Genomic DNA, 23,321 nt, shown 5'->3' with positions numbered 1-23,321 from the left:
ACAGAAGCAGAAGGAATTGTTGTTGCTCAGAAGTTATTGCACAGCGACTTAATGGGGTTTGCATGGAGTGTGTTTGATTTTAATTTATCATCTTTTAACATATCAACAACAAAAATTTGTTTACACAAAAAACATATTTTTATAGTTTAAAATTTAAGTTAGTTGTAGATGATAAAATTGAGTTGTAATCACTTATAAATTTGATATTTTAAATTAGGCAGCGGCTCTTTGCATTTAGTGAAAATAGCAGTATAGGTTCTGTTTACGCCAAGTAAATATGCTATCTACACTAACTGAAAATAACTGTATTTTCTTTTAATTAAATAGTAGTAAGATGTTATTGTTGGGCTACTTATAAATAGTGGCAGATAACATTATATTTGTACCTCAGTATTGTTGTGCATGAAACATTATGCAATAATAACAGTGTAAATCTTAATATTTATGAAATGGTATTAAAATGATGGTAACTTTTTGAGATATTAATGCCCTACAGCTACCCCTAACCTTACCATAAACCTAAATTTACTTTTTTGTCTTAAATCCATTAACAAATGTCTTTATGATCAGTTATGTGATAGAATGAGGTAAAAGAGCGCTTTCAGTGAGAGATGGATAAGAACTCTGGTCTCAAATGCCAACCTATACAAACTTTACACCTTATACCAATTGGGTCGCTATTTATAATGATTTCGTTCTAACACTTTCTCCATTCCACTCACATATTGGTGGGCGGAGCTAGTACAAATAGTCTCTGCAAAAAAGCCGGCCTATTTGTACTCAGTGTAAATAGACACTCCGTTTATATTATGCACGCAAAATGATTAAAATTCTAACAATTTTTTTTCTGATTTAAACGAGCTGGGATTTAATTCTCAGGAGAACAATCTGAGAAGGATTTATGCAAAAACCTCTACACACATTCAATTCAGTCTTATTGGGAAATTCCTGGTCTTATTGCAGCTTATTTATCAGCACACATTTTTCTGAAGAATAAAGGATGTTTGTCTTTTTAATCCTTTATCAAAATGCAATAACTTCCTGCACCCCTGAAATTACTTTCCTATGGATAAAACCACAGAATAAGAACAATAATTGTAACCCATGACATTACTTCATATAACATCCAATCAAATCCTGCTGGGTAATATAAAAACCCCATCCACACGTATTCCCACTGAATAATTTCACTGTTTTTACTGTTCGAACTGTTTGAAAGCAGTAAAAAAAATGTTTGTTTGTTGTGCTTTCTTGATCTTTGCTGTATTGCCTTATTGACCGCTATCTCTCTTGAGTCCACTCGCTGTGGGCGTCCAGGAGTTCTTTAGTTATTTGTCTCATTTGTGAGTGTGCATGAAGCTCACATAATGTGGTGTAGGTCTCTTCTTCGCCTTTGCAAACATTTGATGCTAATCCGCCCTCTAGTCACAATGTTTCATAAAACTGGCATATGTAAGAAACAATGACAAATTGTGCTCTTAAATCGACACTATGAAGACAAGGAAAAAACATTAATATTTTGGCAGAGGAAGAGTACAGGGAATATTTTTACCAAGGGAAGGAACAATTGATTTCCAGGGAGCACTTCGAACGGATAGCCGGAGAGTATAAGAGAACTGAAATGTCTTCATTTGCAGAGTGTCAATCATCACAGGTAGAACAGAGAAGCTCACAGATGCTGTCAAACCAAGAGGCTTTAGTGTGTTATTTAAATGGAAGGGAAACTTAAAGGAGTGGTTTATCCAAAAACGAAAATTCATTTTTATGGACAAAAAACCAATGCATGGTACCTCCATTGTACATTCTTCTTAATGTCTTCTTTTGTGTTCTGCAGAAGAAAGAAAGTCATACAGGTTTGATGAGTTTTCAGTTTTGGGTGAACTGTTCTTAAACTGCATGTGATTGGCTGAAATACAGACAGAATCAATTAAAGGGGCCATTGGTTGCTTACAATGATGATGCGACAATTGGTGTAATGAAAGAGAAGAGAAGCTCTCTCCTGAGGAAACGTACAGTATGTGTTGTCATATACAAAAAATACAGTGCATCAAAGAACCTGTTAGGAACCTTTATGTTATGTTTGTTCACCTTTTCTGCATTTCATGGTTGCAATGACTTTCAGCTGTCTCTTCTAGAAATGCATGAGCATTTAAAGCGTGCAAGCATGTGACTGTCAGTGAGTAACACATCAAACTGCATTGCCACACCTCTGGGGCACAACTTGCAACACCACTGTGATGAGGAGAACAGAAATTTATATCTGGAGCTTGTTGTACTCACAGGAGCATTTAGAAACTGAACTGTTGCACCAGCGGCTTGTACTGAGTCTAAATAACAGCCCTTATATTTCCAGCCAGTGTCTACATGACTAACCATTATAAATATCTTTGCAATGCACTGTATAACTTACATAGCGTTCAAATCTAATAAAAAAAGTCATTACATAATAAAAATCTAAAATCCTGCATGGGTGAATTTAGCACATTTTCCAAACTGAATGTACAGGAGTGAATCTGATTCATGTCCAAAATGACAATCACATACAGCATGAAACGTCTGATCTACAATTGCTTCGTATACCCATCATGACAGTTTTGCAGGAGCTGATCTCAGGCCAGCACTCTCATTCAAAGTTATCTCAAAGATATAACCTTTGAGGTTCAGATTGATTCTTGACATTTTCCTACATCGGCTTTTTTCAGCTGCTGCTCTGAACAGAAATCTAATCCTCGAGTCTTTGTGCAGACTTCATTACTTGTTTTCTTTTTTTTTGCGGTTTTGTATCTACAAGATCTAGTTTTAATGAGCCTCCTGTTTTCCCCAACGAATTAGATGAAAGTGTTTGGATCTGTTCTCTCTCTGCATTGTTATTAAAATGCTCCATGCATTGCAGTTTTTGTGTTCATCCCCCCAAAAAAGATTCATGACTTTTTGTTGTTTCTTTGTAGGACAGTGCGACAATGCAGTTTTGTGCCAATAAACTGGACAAAAAGGACTTTTTCGGGAAATCCGATCCATTCATGGTCTTCTACAGGAGTAATGAAGACGGCACGTAAGTGTCTCGTGTCTTATGTAAATAATGTGAAATATAGTATTGCGTTCACCGCGAAACATGATTGTTTTCTATTTTTTTGTCTTGTTTTCCAGTACAAATATCTTTTTTATTTATTTAGATATATTTACTTGGAAAGCAAAACATATTAGGTTGTTTGCTAAAAAATCTGAGTTTATTGAGTGGATGGTTAAAACAAGAAAAAAGTATGAGAATATGGTAAGAAAACGTAAGTACTTAATTCAGTTTTTTGTTTCTCTAAAATCTTTTTTTTGTTTAAACATAAACTCACTAAACCTGACTTAAATCAAGATACTATTTGACATAAGATGTTTTTAGAATTTTAATGCCTTTGTAGCTACCGGAAAACAAGCCATAAATAGCAAAAAAATTGCAGTGATAATTAAATCACTTAGATTTTCACGTAAATACAAAATCACATTGTTTTTCTTTTAGTCATAATCTGTTTTCCATAAGCGTTATCAATTGCTGTGCTCCGATTGGCTCTTCATGAGAAGGAAACTTATGGTTCTGTGTGTGTGTCCAGAGGAACGGAAAAATACCTTTTATCTTGGTATTACCCAGAATACCCCATGAAAGCTTCTTTACTTAAGTGACCATGGATTCATGCTCTCAAGAGCTGTGATGTACTTTTTTCCATTTTCGAGAGTAAAAATACTCAGCAGCTGAAAAGTCTCTGTATAGGCTTCGGATGAGTCAGATGTTGCTTAAAAACAGGTTTGGAGTGCTTTAATGATGCTCTCAGGCTCCGATGAAGGCGCTCATTAGCAGACGTTAAATAATTTGTGTTTGTAAAAGGGAAGGATGTTACTGTTTGTAGTGAGATAATTAAGCTTAAATGCAATTTTAAACTTCGAAAGATCTGTAGACTTTTGCTCCTCCGTGGGCGAAACGCTGTGGGTTTATTTTGTTTTAAAAGTTTTTACAACTCAGGACAAAGTCGAGAGAGTTCTGTACTGTACAGCATATAACAGTGGCATATAAATAGAAAGCCAATGTGATTTTAAAAAATTACTGACAGTTTAGTAATAAACTATCTTATACTTAACTAACCAGGCAGATAATAAAAGAGCGCTTTGAATGTACAGTCCATATGAGTTGTCAGTCAGTTTGACAGTCATGTGATGAGCGGAACAGGTGGCTGAAGTCAGTTGTGTCTGATCTGAGTTGTGTCTCATCTTCACGTCTTCCCTGTGTGTCTTTCTTCTCTCAACGTGAAGGTTTACAATCTGCCATAAGACAGAAGTGGTGAAGAACACATTAAACCCTGTTTGGCAGCCATTTACCATCCCAGTCAGAGCTCTCTGCAACGGCGACTTTGACAGGTAACACATACCACGCACATACTGTACCACCTGTCATTCTTAAATTAAACCGCTTTAGGGCTCTGAACACATTATTTCTATATGGGTGTATTTGTACATATAGGCACGTCTAGGTATGTCCCAGGGATGTTGGCCCAGATTTTAAAACTTAGTTTTTTTTAATGTGAAATTAAAACCGTTTTTCATTCTCTTCCTCTAATTATTTAGATACTTGAATGTCTTCTACGTGTACAGCCGTGGAAGACCATTCTGAATTTAATTTACTCTGTATTTCTAGATGTATTGTTTCCATTCAGGTCAACTGGCTGTTAAATTTCGATAAAATCAACCCTAAGATGTGACATAAAGTCATATAACAGCAATACAATAGACGGACAGCCTGAAAGAAAACACATGAAAACTGATAAAAATCCTGGTAATAACATAAAAAAATATTTTAACCTTTCTAATGTAGAAACACTACTTGCATTGCATAAAGTAATTTTTTTGCAGTATTTGAGTTACTTGACCTGTTTTCATTTTCTGCAAGTAAATGTATAAAATAATACAGTAAACTTATATCAAAATGTCATGTTCTCTATGAATTTTCGCTCAAGGCGCGAGATACAAACACATACGCACTTTGATCAGAATCAAAGAGATGCATTTAACGTGTTTACGTGCCTTTTTACATCGATTAAAATCGGGATGCGCCACTACGATTATTCTTCCTAGGTTAATCACATTATTTAGACGGAAACATGGGTCAAGTTTAAATCAAGTTTGAAGGCAATATTGCCAATATCTCATTCTAACCGCATTAGGAAGGTGCATGTAAACGTTTTCAATTTTGTAGGGGACTGTATGTGTGATCTGCCCATCCCCTCTCACATCTGATAGCATGATTCGCCTCCCTGTCGTTACCAGTCAGCTTGGGGAACCAGAACCGCGTTTCAACATTTTTTTATTCTTGGAATAGTCCTGCCTATGTGCGCTCCGGCTGATCTCCAGGGTTAATCTTTCATGACAGGCACCACGCTGCAATACGCTACAGAGATGCGGTGCATGCCATGCAAAATCAAGAAGCATGAAGCCTTTGACAACATTTCATGGTGCCTGCATTCAAGAGACGTGGACTACATCTGCAATTTACCCTATTTTTGTCTTGTATTCTAGGGCGGATTCTTAAAGAGGCGGTGTGCTGTTTAATGTATAGATATGAATAAGGAATGCATACGGCTCTGTGCATATAGCTCAGTCAAACATTGTTCTGTTGGTTTAAGCAACCCATTCGTTTTTCACAAGTGACAAATTTGACTTTTAAACTAGAATAGCATTCTGAAACTCCATACCTTTAGACAGACCATTGTGCTTATAAACATTCAAATGCTGTAAGCTCTTCTTATTCTCTTTTCTGGCTCCTCCTACTCTGCCTGTCAAATGGGGCAATACTTTTGATAGACCAGATGCATCACGAGGCATCAGCAGGGACTAAATAACAGGATAGTTTGGGTATATACAGGATACATTCTGATTGAATGTTATAAGCTGTGATAGCACTGCAGGTGGATGTGGACTTTATACAAAGAGATCAGGGCAATACCTCATGTCAAAGTTTCCAAAGAGAACACCCTTAATTCATCGCCCGTGTCTTTTATTAAGAGGGTGACAAATTACAGCTCCCGAGGCCATTAAAATAGATGTCAGCGTGCATCCATTTCATTCCAAGACTAAAGAGGAAAGATAGGCAACACTCCCCCAAGCATCGCTGTGGCTTTATTTTCATCTCTATTAATATGTGTGACTAATGAAATGAATCACAGATGTACTTCTTTTAGACTAAGAATAAACTGCAGGGAAGCAACATGCTTTGTTTTATCTTAGTAAAACGTACGGCAAAAGTTTCGAAATTGCAAGAGGATTCAGATTTTCGCTTGAAATCTTTCTCCGTCATACGCCGGCTGCCATGCAGACTTGAAGAGCAGAAGTCGAAATATATGAATATTTCACCAAGAGTCTGCAACAGTTTTGCAATAAACGGCGATGTTGACATTTGCCGTGGATTTCCAATCCCACACAACTGGTTTTTCACGCCCTCAAATGTTAGCGCCCGCAGCAAGCAGAAACTCAAAATCAACAGTCTGGTTTGAGGTCAGTGCATGGGAATAAAAAAACAGCCCTGGATTGAATCTCCAGCCTGCATCTCCTCGCTGTTTGGGCTCAGAGCGCAATCTATTTTCTTCTCTTCTGTTGTGAGGTTTGATAGACAGATGCCTAGGGATCCGTTGCGGCAGATGCACTCTCTTACCGTCAAAGAACATGACACACAGGTGATAGACGCACGGAGAGGTTCTGACTCAATTCTTTGAAGATAACGAACGTCAGAAGACGCAACCGCCTACAATCCCGTGAAGAGAGTGCGGAATGATGCCTTACTTCCTCAACTACAGGAGATTGTGTGATATTTTGTAGAAGGGTGTGCATTTTAACTGGTGAGGTTATCTGAACTTTTTGCCTAGGAGTGTGTGTTGGTGAAAGAAAGTTCTAGAAACAACCAGCACTTTTTGTGCCGGCTTCAAAGCGTTGACAAATGGGTCAGGTTTTGCTGTAACAATGCTGCGCTTATGCTCATTGTACTGTATCCTTTAGTATTTTTGAGAAAAGGAAACCATTTAGAGAGCACATTTGGTACTCAAATAGTTTTTTGGAATAACTGTGTGTGCCCCAGAAGGGATAAGAGTCCAGAAATAGTGGATTTTTCCTAGTAAATGAAAAAAGATTCAACGTCCAGGCACTCACATAGTGATGATATTTTAAAAGCATTTATTAACAAGGCTACCTTTTAAAAAGGCCCAATTAAACAACCCCAAAAAATGTTATTGAGAAAGTACACCAAAATGTTTTCTTACCATAACCCAATTCACAATTATACGCTTATGAAAATGATTTGTAAGTTGAGCTGTGGGGATTTTGTGGGGAATTAAAGTTTCTTACTTCTTACTTTTACAAAATTTTAAAGGAGTTGCTTCCCATTCAGTATAGGTGAATTGGACAGGGGGTTAAATTTGTGTTGAAAATGCAAATATATATCATAAAACATTTCCTTACATGAGTAATTCTATATTTAGGGACACATTTAAGGTCAGCCAAGTACCTGACCTTGATGTTTTCATATTATTTCTCTACATATTTATAAGTATAACACAGTTGACGGTCAATTAATCTACTATATGTGCAGACAATAATATGGATAAATTATTAAAGAGAAGTTATGACTTACCACACTGTCATCAAATTTCCCTCCAAACGAAAACGAAATAACATCGAGTGAAGTTGGAAATGTGACTGTCTAATAAACCATCGGCGATTTATAGTGGGTTTAATAGGGAGTAACACGGTTGAAAATGATTTCACTTTAATACACAGAATGGGGGATTTATATGCATGATTAAAATATTTTTTAAACACCTTTCTCATAACTTGATGATTATTTTGGACAAACGATTATAAGAAATATATAAAGAGACATGTATACAGAGTTAATCTGAAGAGCAGAATCTCATATTGACCTGACAGCACAAAAACTGCAAATTCTGGTATAGAATATACCCTTTTTGCATGATTAAAGATGGGCATTTGTTGGATTTTTGTATTAAAATAATTCAAAATATCCCTGAATATAAAAGTGACCATTGCCTGACGTATAAATGCCAAATCAGTAAAACTGATAGTAGAGTCCATGGACATGACATGTACCCCTTATTATAAAATGACTCATAGGAAATAATGAGTCGGGTTTTCTAAGCTAAACCCATCTTTTTAATTAATAAAATGATTGTAATGTTACAGATAAATATTGTACATCCTTAATATTGCTAATTTATATTTAGAGAAACAATTTATACACAGAAAAGATAACAGTCCTTATAAATATATAGAACATTGTTTCAGTTAGTTTGATCAATTGTACAGAAAGTAACATGTAAGACTACGGAAAACAAGAAATTCAAAAGCAGAAAACCCAAACAGAGTTCAGCAAAGTGTTTACAATAAAGAGATATTGAAGACTTTCCCAATATTGAAGTTTGAACAACAATGTTACGTTCCGTGTATGTTTTGGGTACATTGTATTGTTTCTCGCTCTCTTGTCTCTCTGTGTCCCTTTCAGCTCTAGTTTTGGGTTGGTGTCTATTGGCTGAGATATAAATAATTGTATTTACAAAGTTATGTGTTACTTTACCAGGGCAATCCAAACTCAGTGTCAGAATAACAGGTCAAGCACAAACCCTTTTCTCAAATCTTAACCCGAAATCAACAGTTGCAAACAACACATGCAAAGCTTTCTCAAACCGCCAAGATCTCTCTCTGAAGGAAATGATGACACGCCTTTAATAACCTTGTTGGGTTGGGCTGCACCAATCAGGACACAATACCGATCATCTGCCAGGAGCCAATCACCTGCTGGACACACCACTGACAGACCTAAACAAAAGAGATAGAAAAGAAACACAAAACAAACAAACAAACGACAACAAAAAAACATAGGGTTGTAAAACAATGTAGATCTTATTGAAAGAATTTGCACTTTTAATTTGTGTATTATACACATAACTGCCTGTCACCGCGTTCTCTATTAAAATACATTCAAAGCTCCTCTGCAACAATGCAAAATTGTGAATTGTTTTATCACACTTTATTATTTGCATTTAAAAAAGGGTTTGTTTTGCTGATTCAGTGAAATGGTTTCAACATCTTACTGCACAAATGAATGGTATCATGGGATAACTTAGCCCAGTGTTTAGCTTCTCCATTAGTCAACACGAAGACAGCTCAGCAATACCAATGCGGGCACTCCAGAACATTTATTGTACTTTTATTCTGGAAACACTCTGGCTGTCATAAGAATTATTGACTTTTTCTCATAAATTGCTGTAATGATTTGTGTGGGAGTTCTAGATGGGTGGATACACGAACACATTTGTGCTAGCAGAACTGCATAGCTTTCTGAAATGCGTCTCAGTGCACAAACACAAGTTGTGCTAATGAGTTAGCTTCAGGAGCGTGCGCTTCATCCTCATTAATATGGGCAGTAGCAAGCATTTTTCCCTCAATTTTGTTGTTTTAAGCCGTTGAGCAAACACCTGCCACAGGACGCGCTCACCGACCGGCACTGCTTCTGTTTTAATTGTGACTGATGACTCAATTAAACCGCTAGCAGCAAGAGACCAATCAAAGCCAGTCGAACAAGCTTCAATGTTTTAAACAAATAGCTGAAGAAATTCCTCTGAATCAACAAAAAACAACGTTCAATAAAAGTTAAACCAATTTGATTTATTGAGTCAAAGTTACTGTGTTTCAAAATGCTAAATACTAAAATGGTTAGTCAAACACACCCCGTTTCTTTGTTGCTCTTTTGCAGAACAATCAAAGTGGAAGTGTACGATTGGGACCGTGATGGCAGGTAAGACAACCGGTTCTTTAAATGATTTGTCTAAATGTGGAAGGGACAGTTCCCCCAAAATAAAAAATCTGTCATCATTTACTCACCCCCCAGTTGTTCCAAATCTGTATATATAGTAGTCAGTGGGGTCCAGGAACTGTTTGGTTTCAAGCATTCTTCCAAGAATCTTTCACTGTGTTCATCAGAACAAAGATATTTATTCTTTTGGAACAACTTGAGGGTGAGTAAATGATGACAGACTTCTCATTTTTGGACAGATTGTCATTTTAATATAAAAAAATGAAGAAGGTATTGTCTCACCTGTGAATCTTCTCATCTTTTAGCCACGATTTCATCGGTGAATTCACCACCAGCTACAGAGAACTTGCCCGAGGTCAGAGCCAGTTCAATATATACGAGGTGAGATAATGCTACATGTTTTTCCTGTATCCTCACTGCGGTAAAAAATTCTCTCCTTAACTCACATATGAAGTTATTTTACAGAATCTCCTGCCTGCTTTTAAACATAATGTAAGTAAAGAGTAGCAAAGGCTTCCAAGCTCCAAATTGAACAAAAAGGCACTATGTGACATATGCCATATTTTGTTTTTCTGCTAAAACATGAACCACGATGCACAATCTTTTCCACCTTCAGTGTTTTCGTTCAACATAAAAGTGATTTATCATTCAGATGCCTTAAAAATCCTCTTTGTATTAAAGATTCTATTGTTTCTTTAAGATTCTTTTTATTGCTTATTACAAGTCTGTAATCTTGCTGCCAACATTCGCTCCAATCCCCATGCAGTGTTATTGGTATACAAACATCTCTTTGTTTTCTCACAAAGAAATTGTCTTGACAGTAAAGTTGGACATGCAAATAGGGATTACTTTAAGAGCATTTGTAGGAATGCGAATATTTACACTGATTTTCCTTCGGCTCCTATTATGAACGTGTTGATGTTCACCAACAAATTAGCAGATGTAGCGTAGCACAATGATGTTTGTTGGGAGCTGTGCGTTCAGGGCTGATGATACATTCATTTTGTCTCTATGGAAGGATACGGTAGTAGATGCTTCAAAAACACCAAGCCTGTTAAGTGACCTTGGATGAAATTTAGTTTGAAGATGTTTCCGGAAAAAACATGCAGTTGAGTTCTTAGTGTTTGTCGGAAATAGTGTAATTACAGTGTAATAAACGTTTTATTACAGTACATGACCTTTAAAATACTTTAAACAGCTCTGACATTTACATCTTATACATTCTTACTCTTTTACAACCTGGGGTGGTTGGTCTTGAGACCACACTGAATGTTTTCTCAAACTCTTTCATCTCCAGATCCCTGCATCCATCTCAGCAGCAAGGGTCTATTTGAGTCATTGATTGCTTTGTGTTTGGAGATGAATGGGGGCGACCAGGGGTCTGCTGTCTCTTTCTTCTGTACTTCACCCTGTAGAATTACGGGGTCATCTGAATGGGTCCACTTTCATTTGAGTTGATCTAAGCATCATTATCTGTCTTTCTCTTCCTCGTGCGGATACTCTCCCACTGTTGTTCTGTATCATAGAGCCAATGATCTTGACCGCATCTCTCTACCCAGCTCCCATCCGAATGGTTTGCTTAGGCAAACATCCATTTTACCTTCTCATACACTGGGTTATACATTTAAACAGTAACCTCGGATCCTGAATATTAAATGCATATCTGTTACCACACCGTGCATGAGTGATACTTTCAATCGTGTGAGACAGATTCGTTTTCTGACCAATTTATTATTTTTGCCTGGCGGATGATGAAATGGATTCAAGAAGGGACCCGAGCTATATGCATTAGGATGTAATAGACTGTGACGGCAAAAATTCAAATGCATGCCAAATCACTAAACAACACAAACCACATCCATTCAGTATTAAAATCTGATATAGGGGATTAAAATCTGATAAAATCTGAACTGTCAGAATGTAGCTGTCAGAATGCCTCCTAGTGAACTGTGTGACATTCACTTCATTGTGAGTAGTGAATGAGAGTCAGTGGTTTTGGACGCAATATACGCATGAGTGCATGACGTGTCTGCTTGGCTTATGTTCTCTCATCCATCGAGTTGGATCGAGTCATGATAGACGTGAGCCGAGGCAAAATTCAGAGTTTCCTGTCCGCCCATTTCACTCTGACAGCCGCTATATGAGTAAGTCTCCTAGCATTGTGAGGATGCTCATATTATTACTATACCAACTACTGTACACACATCGAATAAAGATCAAAGTTAAAAACCAAACCAGACTCATGTGCAGTGTGAAAAATGTCACTTGAAGCAATGTATCGCCCGACATGTGTTGGGGCAGAGAAAAGCAAAGGGCAAGCACATTAAATATAACAATCATGTTTATTTGGACATTGTGATACAATTTTCTGGGGCTTTCCTCGCCTGTTTTTTAGGTGGTGAATCCGAAGAAGAAGATGAAGAAGAAGAAATACGTCAATTCAGGCACGGTGAGTGGAAGATAAGCTTTGTAAACATGCTTTACAGATGTGAGCGTGTATCTGAGAATGCGCTCGCATGCATGCAGAAGCTTTAATTACACTTGTTTCCTGTGTTTAATTATGTGATGGGTAAAGCGAAGACATGCACAGTGGCTTTCAGCTGTCTTCCTGCAGTGATGAGTATCTCCTCTTATACACTTGCTAATTAAAACATGTGCTAAAAACACAAGAGAGAGCTATTCTTTGTAGCTGCTCGGACACACTGGTTTCCTTTGACAGGTCTTTATAAACCTTGTGTTTAAGCCCTCGTGCTCATTGTAATCAAGAAATAACAGAGCTTGACGTTTAAATTGGGAAAATAACCCAGCCAAGGCGCAAACGTTAACCAGAAGTAGCGCAGCTGCGAACATTCCAATAGTCTTTTGCATCGCAGAAATTCCTACAGAGAAACTAGATTTGAATATGTTGGTCTGCTGTACAGTTTCAGCTCAACCATCCCTACAAAAATAAAGTGCTATTTGTGTCCAAATGTGTAGTTTGATTCTCTTGGTCGTTTCGGTTCGGACAAAAAAAAGAACGACTCAGTCCTGGTTTGGTTAGCGTTTACACTGGCAATTTAGCAGCGAACCTAAAGATACCGAACCCAAGAGCATGAGAATAATGTCCCAACGTGACTGGACAGCTTGTATGTTGTATATTTTGTTTCTGGACTTATTGGACATCCAAAACAATGCTGTGTGATGGGCAGAGTCATTACAGTTTTGATTTTAGTTTTGTTTGGTTTTATTAATATTTCAAATTCGCTGTTATTTTTAGATGATTAGTTTTTGTGTTCATTTTAGTTAAAGTTTTAGCAATTTTGGTGTATGTTTTGGTCATTTTATAATTTATGGTTGATTTTTAATGTTGCTATATATGATTAATTAATTTTTATTTTAGTTTTATATTAGTTTTTGTTTATTATTATAATTGTACTGCTTTAAACCTACTTCCGTTTAATTTTGAGCCAACGTTTAAATTTATCATTGAGTTAAGTTTTTCCAATCATTTTTAAGTCAGTATTTATTTGGTTTCAATGATTTTAAATTTTACCAAGCCTACACTTGCGAAGACCTCGTGAAGTGTTTAAAGCGGTCCAAACAGCGCCATGAATTCCTTGTTAAACACAAAAACACAGATCTACTAAACACAATTTTTTACATTACTAAATCACTTGATTTTCAGGTTCACGTCTTGTTACCTCTTCCTGTTTTTCGTTCGTTTAGATGCCTCTGGTCCATGTTGTGTTCACATTTTAATCGAACCATACTGTAACAAAGTTCTTTTCGAAGTGGACCGAGAACTTTTTAGAGGTCTCGATCCGCTTGTTTGGTGCGCACCAGGGTTTGGATGGCAGCCTTCACATTTCCTAAAATAAACCACAATAATAGAGCAAACACACCAGAGTTAGTTTTAATCGAACCAAACAAGCCATATGTGAACACAACTTTAATCTAAAAGCAAGAAAGTACACTTTTAGTCTGAAATATACGTAAAACAACACTTTTAGTGGAGTCTAAGAAATAAAACCTGTGTGAACCTAAAGCTGATCTCCTACTTCAAATCTACTTTTTGGTTCATCCCAAATGAGCCCCATTGACTTGACCATAGACATTCTCATTCGTATTGTGGAAAGTCAACAGGGATCGTTTTTTGGGTGACATATTGAATAAATTAGTAGTTCTAGTAGAACTAGTAGTATACTGAGAGTATACGTCAAAGTGTACTTAAAGTGTTCATAAACTAAAAGATATGCTATTAAACTCGTAAACTATGAGTTTATTAAATTCACCTTCAGTATACTTGCAGTACGAAGTGAAATGGGTGGCAATTTAGTCCAAAGTGTTATCGAGCTAGTACACTTACATGCATACTACTACATTAATATTAGTATACTGAATTTTCTAGAAAGTGTAAAAATATTCTTCACCCAACTATACTTTCAAATATAAAAATAAAATGAATATACCTAAATTATACTTAAGGTAAACTTACAGCATATTTTGTAAGGGAATGTCTCAAAACTCAGCTTTGTACTGATGTCCGCTATCAAAAGTATTTCTCTAATGACCTTATCCTGCAGCGCGTTAACAATCAGCCTATTTTATGAGAAGCGCGAGAGACAACGTTGTTGATTTAAAATTAAACATAACCATAAACTCCATTAATTCTCCTTAGCAATGAAAGAGTAACATCTGAGCAATAAAAATGTTCTCTGGGTTTGTATACTGTAGGCGCGTAAGTGGGTGGGAAGAGAATATGAATGCAGGAATTTGTAGTGCAACAGCGATAAAGTGATATCAACATCCCGCTTTGATTGATGTCTGTGCCAAACCTTGCTTTATTGCACCGTATTACAAGATCAGGCTGAAAACATCGCCTCCCCGAGGGTCCAGCGCTCCCATCCTTCACTGCCTCATCAGTACCACCAGCAACGGAGACTTATATTAAGACAATTACTGACATAACAGAATTGTCGACTTCCAGCATCACGTGACATGTGCAATAAAGAATGTGCTCATACTTTTGTGTTGCAGTAAATCAGTTGTCTCTTTCGATCTGTTTTTCACGCAGGTGACACTGCTCTCATTTTCCGTGGAATCTGAGTCGACTTTCCTCGATTACATCAAAGGAGGGTGAGTAGAGAGAAAATCGCTCTCACAGGTGACGTGCATGTCCATCTCTTTTATCACAGTAATTTCATATTCGGTAGTTTGCAATAAAAATGCAATAAAAATGCATAAAAAGAAAGATTGTAAAGAGGGCTTTATGGAATCATCCGAATGATGGTCTGGATGGAGGACCGTAGAGTGATGTTTGTGGGGGTTCGGAAATTTAAAGGCCAATTTCATGCAAATGTCAAGCTTAAGATGAAAAAACATTTTTACTAAAGTTTTTACATACTGATAGGTCAGATGTCAATATTTGATGGTTTAAATACTCATACCCAGTCTCTCTTTAAGTTTGAAAAGCATTTTTTGTTATTAAAGCATAGTTTTGTCACATCCATAACTCAATTGTCACATCCACAACGGTCCATATTCCTGATCAATGGACACATGAACATTTTAATAAAATAACATTTTAATGTTTTTGTGTGAAAAGGCATCCCTTCTCAATTTGTTGGGTATTTTTCCATCTGGTTTGCACAATTTGCACATTTCACAGAAATCCTACTTAGTCTCTCCCTTTTTGACATCCATATGACAATTTTTCTCTATTTTAAAATATAAAACTAGTGTATAAACCGATACTTTTCTGATGTCTGGACTCTATCATCAGAGGATTAGTAACATATAAATAGGTGGTGCAATATATTAGTAATAAATACATTTAATAGAATCTATATTTCAAGTTTTGTCTGAAAATGCCATATGCATAATTTTGTAATTTCCTCATTTATTTTAATTATATTACAATGTGCATATATATTTTCTCATTATTTCTCGGATGATATGACGATCAGAGCATTGCTCTAACACACGACTGCGTGTAGTGATTGGCTGTTTGGTTAAACTTTCTGACATTTCACTTAAAGGACGGGGGTCATGTCTTCGCATCAATCTGCTTAAAGCTATCCAAATTAGTTTGACTGAATGTCACACTTCCAATCGAAATGAGATTTATATGTGAAGAACCTTCTCGACCTTGGCGGTTGTATGTTTGAAATGATGGTGGGTTTTTCCAAATACTGCTGTAGCTATGCTGTCAGTCACTACAGCGGGAACTCTCGCTCATGCTCGACTTTTACCCTTAGAAAAATGTTTCTGTAATATCAGCCAAGACTAATGTGAGCATGTTTCACTATATAAATATATATTTAAAGCAATACATTCTGCAGGCCATTAGGCCTTATTAATGTTTTCCTTTTTCGACGCTTAACGGTATATGGATTTGTTGTTTACCTTCTATATACACACTGTAATAAACTTTAATGCGTCATATGAGTAATACTGTAATTTATTACTGTACATGTAAAAGTGTAACACACATCAGGGCTCTTTATAAAGAGGCGGCGAAGGAGGCAGCACTGCTTAATAATGTACAATACAGAGAATAAAATACCTTTCAGACATGTAGGAATCAAAATGTTGTGAGTCAGTCGTTTTTCAGCGAGTATGACCTTTGTTATGTTTATAAGGGATGTAATGATAAATGGTTCAAATGAAGGTGACTCATAATAATAATAGTTACCATTTGCTTGCTACTGAATTATTGTAGTTATTTTGTTTAAGTCATGTACAGTTATATAAAGTGGATGGGAGCTTGTTTTACTTGGCCTTGAAATGACAGTTCACCCGAAACGAATAATTCAGTCATACAAATCTGTAGAAATGTCTTAGTTCTGATGAAAACAGTGAAAGATATTTGGATGAATGCTTGTAACCAAACAGTTCCCATATACAGTGGCCACTATTTACTACTAAAGTAGGAATGTATTAAATGATGACAGAAACTTCCTTTTTGGGTGAACTGTTTCTTAAATAGTATGTTCGTATGAACAGACTTTTCTTTCAAAAATGTTGCCTTTCATTTAGTTTGACTGACATAAGTGCATGCTGTTCTTTAAAGCATTCTCATTTCACGGCTTTGTGCCTGACACTTTCCGCAGATGGTCTAGGCATTGACTTCTTTTATTCACCTAAGAGTAAAAAATATATCGTCACTGTCCTTCGGAAACCTTGTCTAAATTGGCTGTTTTATTTCAGAAATGAAAAAAACACTGTAGTTTTTAAATGATTACATAATGTGTCATCAAAGTTGACAGGCACTTTTTAATACTTTTTATAAGTTATAGATATTTGCAAAACCCAAAGAAAAATATGAATGGTGACTAATAATAACGGTTTATGGAAAAATAAATTAAATATGGAGATACAAGGTTTCAGATAAATAAAACATTATCGATTGTTTAGAGCCTAACACCACATCCGCATCCTAACCAAACGATGCGATAAGGTTCCTGCGATAGTCAATTTGTTTGTCCATACTGAACAAGATAAAGGTGATGAGAGATGCGTCACAAAGAGAGATGTTCTTGTTCTCATGACTTCAGTGCCCAAACAAGCTCAATCCTGATAGGGTTAGAAGGTTTAGATTCTTTGGGTAACGTAAACATCTTCAGACCTCCCGCAGGTTCATACTCAGCACAGAGAACACAGTGAAATATGTATTAAGCATATTTGTGTGTGCATGCATATTCAGAGAACTGCAATGTTTCAGAGTGTACATGGCATCCAGCATGTTGGATTCTTCGGTGGTCTGACAGATTATAAATTGATTAAGTGCTCACTTAAATTAAAACATGAAATTGCCACTTAGAAGAAGCAGCACACCTCATTATTGACAAATATTACTGCCTAAGTGAGCGAGTATGAAGCTGCAATAGAGATGAAGTGTTGAGGATGAAGTGAAGTGCAGAACATCAAACCCAACCAAGCAGCTCAGGGCTGCTGTGAAGAGAACCAATCAAATTACAGGCCCTGGCCAAGCTTCCTAAACTGACCAATGATAGTATTCCATTAAAGCCCATTCAGAAGTCAAGCAGAAAAGGATGAAAGATCAGAAAATGGTAGTCTATTAATCATAAGAGCGTTGGTGATACTTATTTGGCCCCATTCGATAGAGAGCATATTGGTTTGGTCTTCATCGCAGAGAGTGTGCGTACTTATTAAGCGCTGACCTTTACCTGTGTGGACGCTCTCATGGCTGAGTGGCAGATAACCTGTTATAATGTGCTTTGAGTCTCCGGCCCGCCTGTGCATCCCACGCAGAGGACATTTTTGAGAGTTCTATTAAAGAAAATGAGATTGCGCTCCACCAGGGTGAGAGACTATCGTATATGTGTAAGAAAGATGAATTTTGAAGGTTTCACAAATGCTATTTTGGGGGCAATATGTATATATGAGTAGTATAGAGTCAGGATTTTTTTTTTTTAAACCATTGTTTGGTGTTTGGGTCAGTGGGACCTGTTTATAAAAATGTTGATTTACAAATTGGTTGATTATTCAATTTTTCATCCTTACACTTTGTAATACGATTCATTAAAAGGAAGGAAGGAGTCGGGAACCGGAAGACATTTTAAACATTTAATAAAGTAATATAACAGCCGGCGGCCCCTCACGGACGACTGCCCGGGAACAAAACATAAATACTAAACACAAGAACATAACTACAAACGTAAAACATGTTCGGGCCCGGTCCTCTCTCCTCGACGGTCCGGTCGCTCGTTCCTTTTATATGCTCCCTATCTCCTACGTGATTCGAGCCCGGTGTGCGCACTACTGGCGCTCATTCACAATTACTCACCGGACTCGAACCACGGTCTCGCCCCGCCTACTCTACTACACACTTTTTTACAGTTATTTGAGTAAAACATGTTTACCCCCCCCAAAAAAAATGATTTAAGAAAATGAATTGCACCTTTTTTATGCATTTGTGTTGGTTGTAATTTTGATATGGTAAATAAATTGTGAAAAGTATTTTTACATCGTTATGATTGTATTGTAGACGCAGTCATAATTTTGATATATAGGTTTAATTTAGTTTTATTAATATTTTAAATTAGAATTAAAAACATGCGGATTGATCGAAGTGTAACGGAGGTCTCCTAGTGCATGTGCAAACGTCAATCTTTGTCTATAGATCACTAGTCTTTTTTCCTACTATGGTGAGGGAAATGACACCAGACCGAAGGGCGTCAGATTGGGTATATTAATTGACACAAATAACAGAAGCGTTAGTTTTGCTGTTTTATATTGGACCTGAGTTGGATAATAAAACAAGCAGATTGACCAGGAGACATTTGTAAGCAGGACTTCAAAGGAGGTTTAGTGGTGTTTTAGAGGTATGCACGCACACACACACAATATCAGTGTGTTACACAGAACAGCTTTCACAGCCGCTGTTAACGTCATTGAAGCTGTTATTTGACCGTTGGTTATCTTAGAATGTGTCACTTGATTTCTCAATACATGATATGAGTCTGCAAAACCTTATACCTCAAAATGCTAACATCTTTGCTTACAATTTTCACATTTCGAATGTGTAGGAATAACAGCATTTCTATTGTGACAATAGTATAATGCATCCACTAGACCTGCGAATGTTGGCAATTAATTAAATCGCAAACCATGAAGGTTTAAAAGTTGAAATATATAATGGATCATAATGGGTTATACAACATAAGGCATGACCCCTTTAGCATCATCACTGCTGTTCAGTTGTGAAGCCCATTATGCTTGTAAGGTTTATCATCTAAGAAATAGATCATAGAAGAACACATATATACAACTGACCAGGCATCACATTGCGGTCAAATCTATTACGGGTAAGTGCCCTGAATTAATGTACCGTAACATTAGCAGAAACCACAATAGGTGATGAACACAGCCTCTGACAAATACACAAAGTAATTACAGTGTTGGAAGCGTTTAAAGGGAATACATCAGGTGTGCGCATCGAACACAGTATCAATAAAGTGGAGCGATGTACATGCGGTGGCATTCAGAAGCTGTTTTTCAGATTACGGTTGATCATCAGAAAAGAACAATGTACAGTCAGCAGTGATTATCACAAAATGAAACCCTGAGTGATTCCTAATCATCCTTAAGGGTTATATTTTACAGTAATAGCCAGATGACTGTACATTCAGCTTATTATGCGGCTTCAAAATAACTAAATAAATGCATGTGAAATATTGATTTGAGTTATTATGTGAATAAGACCACCTAGTGCTACAACCAGCCTTGTGTAGGAAATAACATTGGAAAATACTGGATATGTTTGGCCAAACTGATTTATGGATTGTGGGATTGACCGAAAAGATTAACTTTATTTAAAGCATTGGTTCGTTGTAAGGCCCCCTTTGTGTAGAGTGCATCACTTTGTGGACCCCTAAAAAAAACGTATCATCTTAAACTTATAATTTTTATTAAACCCAAAACAAATTCTGTAATACAATGCTGGAACGTCAATACCTTTGGTTGGTGGTCTTGTATGTTTGATTGCATAAAACGTATGGTCAATTTCATATAATGCATCAAAATCTGTGCCCCCCCTGGATCCATCTTGGGCCTCCAGTTTTTTAAAGGATGATATGTTGTTTTGCATAAAATAGAGGGATCTATTAGCTTCTCCAGCACTGCCAGGGCATTTTCTTTTACTATGCAGGGCTTTCCTGCCTTCCTTAGCGCCACAGAGCTGTCAGCACTACACCTGACAAATGAGAGGGTGACACAAAGTGACAAGGCCATTGCCTAAGATCGATTTTTGTCCCTGTGTTTACCTCCTCCCAAGAGACCTCCAGTGTAGCGCTCTGCACTAACCCCAAATGCAGGGGATCCTTTCTACAGCCCATTAAGTTTCTGGGACGTGGAAATGCCCAGTAGTGCCACATGCTGATTTGGCACAAATGCACTGCTGTGAGTAGCTTAAGATTCCACACACACCACTACCATTTGAAATGTCACGCTCATGAAAAAAAATCAAAATGAAAACTTGTTGGTTTCATTTTGCTCCTCATGGATGTAAAATTAAACAGTGATAATTTCATTAAAATGTGATAGCGTGTTCATGGAAAATTTATTCAGCCTTACAGAAGGTTCGTTCTGGTCAACAGTCACTTAGATTACAAAAAAAATACTTTTTTGGATGCATAATGGGAGGCGAGAGTAAATGGCTTTTAATGAATTAATAAAGAGGATAACTGCTCTCTGAGCTACACAGAGGCGTGACATATTAGCCTGGGACTCTAAAGGTTAATGTCATTTTCTCTCTTTTTCATAGTTTGATAATTTTCCCTCTTTCTAAACTAAATCCCCAATGACACTCTGTCTTTTTTCCCAGAGGTTGGATGCGGTCTGATAGACTGTTGACTGTGGCACGCGTTTTCATGTAATTGAAGAAAAAACATTTTGAAGTGCTCAATTAAAATTATAATTTGGCTTCTGTGCATGTCTGAATTTTTGTGTTATGCTAATGTCATTATGCATTAAATCTGGAGACAGATCTGACAATAATAGCTTATGTGTGGTCAATTGGCTGTATATGCTTCTATTATCTGTTTATTAGCTACTTGAGCCCATTAAATCCAAATGAGAGTTTTGTGGCTTTTAGTCCGTTCCTTTTTCCTTTCCTATAATTTGTACTTTCTGACAATTTTAGCAGATAAACACATTTCAAATGTAAGGTCTCTTTTGTGAATTATAAAAAATATCAATGACTCATATTGCACTGCACATATCCAACCAAATAGCAAATTATAGACCAATTCTCCAAAAATGTTACACTGATCCAGAAGCACTTCTGGTTTCATCTTACATAAAAGACTGAATCTCATATTTTCGAAAATATGTTAAATATGTGCTTTATAAGTACTAATAAACAGCCATTATGCTAAAATAGGCATCTAATAAGCAACTAGTTAGTGAGACTTGGTTCCTGTACTAAAGTGTTACAGAAATTCTTCTGGACCAGCGTTGGATCAGCATTGAATCAGCATTGCTTAGGTTTCCCAAAGTGGTCTATAGTTCATGGTTGAGACGTAATAAATAACATTGGCCTCATATAAACATATTGCTTGTCATTTCTAAATATTTCGACACAGAAAGAAAACTGTGCTCATCAAACCATTTTAAACTTTACAAATCTTTTATGGGCTGTGTGAGACTCGTTTAGCGGGCGAGCTACATTGTTTCAGTGGCTTTTAAAATGATTTTCCGATGAGAGACCTGCAGAGATCATGAACCTACAGATAAACCTGTAGAAACCACGGTGGCCTGATGTAAAACTGATCATGGGAACGCAGAGATATGTTGCAATTTGATTTTGCCAATTAAACTGTGCGGCTGGGGTTCACTACACACAGCCATCAAAATGTACTGTACCTGTGTGTACTTGCACATGTTTTAACACACACATTTACTGTATCTACCTGTCAACTTGATTGCTTTGAAACCGCTGCGGAGATTGTTTTTGCTTACTCTTTGTTTTCTCATTTCTGCTTCTTTTCCCAGGACCCAGATCAATTTCACTGTGGCCATTGATTTCACTGCTTCTAATGGTAAGTAATTAAGTGAAGAAAACGCAGTGTGACCTCTGAAAAGGTTGGGAAATCCGAACCAAATCATTCATCTTTCTTTGAGAGTGAGGCTTGAATGTTTAGGGCCAATGGCTTTGTCGCTCGATACATCCCTATTAGCGGTCAATGGGCGGCCCCCTGTGCTTTGCGCAGACTGGAGAACTACGTAGGGGTTCAGTCCATGCTGAGAGGTGAGCCGGTCGCATGTAATGGTTTAAAATGACCTGGCCACTTCATCCACTTGTGAATAGGACGCCACGTTGTTTTCAGCACTTGCTGCCTAGTTCAAATAATCACTGTTCTTTTACGAATAAATGCTTGCAAAGTTCTTTGAATTATTCAGTATATTAGTAGGATTTGTTCAGAACAGAGTATAGCGAGAGGTTGGAAAAAAAACTACATGTGTCTGGGTTTTGAGAGATTTATTGTGGCTGTCTGTGGAGAAAAAGAACTGAATTGCAGCATTAACTGTGAGTTTTGCCATCTCTCACAGACTGTTTAGATCCCAAATGCTTCAAGCCCCAAAAAACATCAATAGCTTGACAACAGAGCTCTAGTTTGTGTATGCTTGGCGGACACAACGTGTTCCAGATAAAGACTTTAGAGAATAATTAGCACACAAGTTTTTTTCATGAAAGGTACAGTTCACCCAAATATGAAAATTCTGAAAATATTTACTCACCCTCAGATTGTTCCAAACATTGCATAAGATTGTATACATTTCTTTGTTATTATGAACACAAAGAATGATATTTGGAAGAATGTCAGTAACCTAAAAATCTGATCCCTCTTACACTCCCATAGTATTTATTTCCCTACTATGGCAGTAAATGGGGGATGAGATCTAGTCGGTTACAAACATTCTTCCGAATATCTTCCTTTGTGTTCATCAGAACAAAAAAAGT

At 36.9% G+C, this 23,321-nt stretch overlaps 1 protein-coding gene across 1 annotated transcript in view; it reads left to right on the top strand.

Annotated features, from left to right (window-relative positions):
- cpne5b (copine Vb) overlaps window positions 1-23,321 on the top strand; it is a 105,734-nt gene that overhangs the window by 63,346 nt on the left and 19,067 nt on the right. The window contains exons 8-14 of the mRNA XM_056735150.1: window positions 2,949-3,052; window positions 4,294-4,398; window positions 9,797-9,838; window positions 10,162-10,237; window positions 12,252-12,305; window positions 14,910-14,971; window positions 22,352-22,398. Of these exons, the coding sequence (XP_056591128.1) occupies window positions 2,949-3,052; window positions 4,294-4,398; window positions 9,797-9,838; window positions 10,162-10,237; window positions 12,252-12,305; window positions 14,910-14,971; window positions 22,352-22,398 (490 nt within the window). The remainder of the gene's footprint in view (window positions 1-2,948; window positions 3,053-4,293; window positions 4,399-9,796; window positions 9,839-10,161; window positions 10,238-12,251; window positions 12,306-14,909; window positions 14,972-22,351; window positions 22,399-23,321) is intronic.

The sequence above is a fragment of the Triplophysa dalaica genome, chromosome 21 (genome assembly GCF_015846415.1).
Source record: "Triplophysa dalaica isolate WHDGS20190420 chromosome 21, ASM1584641v1, whole genome shotgun sequence".
Classification (NCBI taxonomy): domain Eukaryota; kingdom Metazoa; phylum Chordata; class Actinopteri; order Cypriniformes; family Nemacheilidae; genus Triplophysa; species Triplophysa dalaica.
This window is presented reverse-complemented; position numbering and strand designations above follow the sequence as displayed.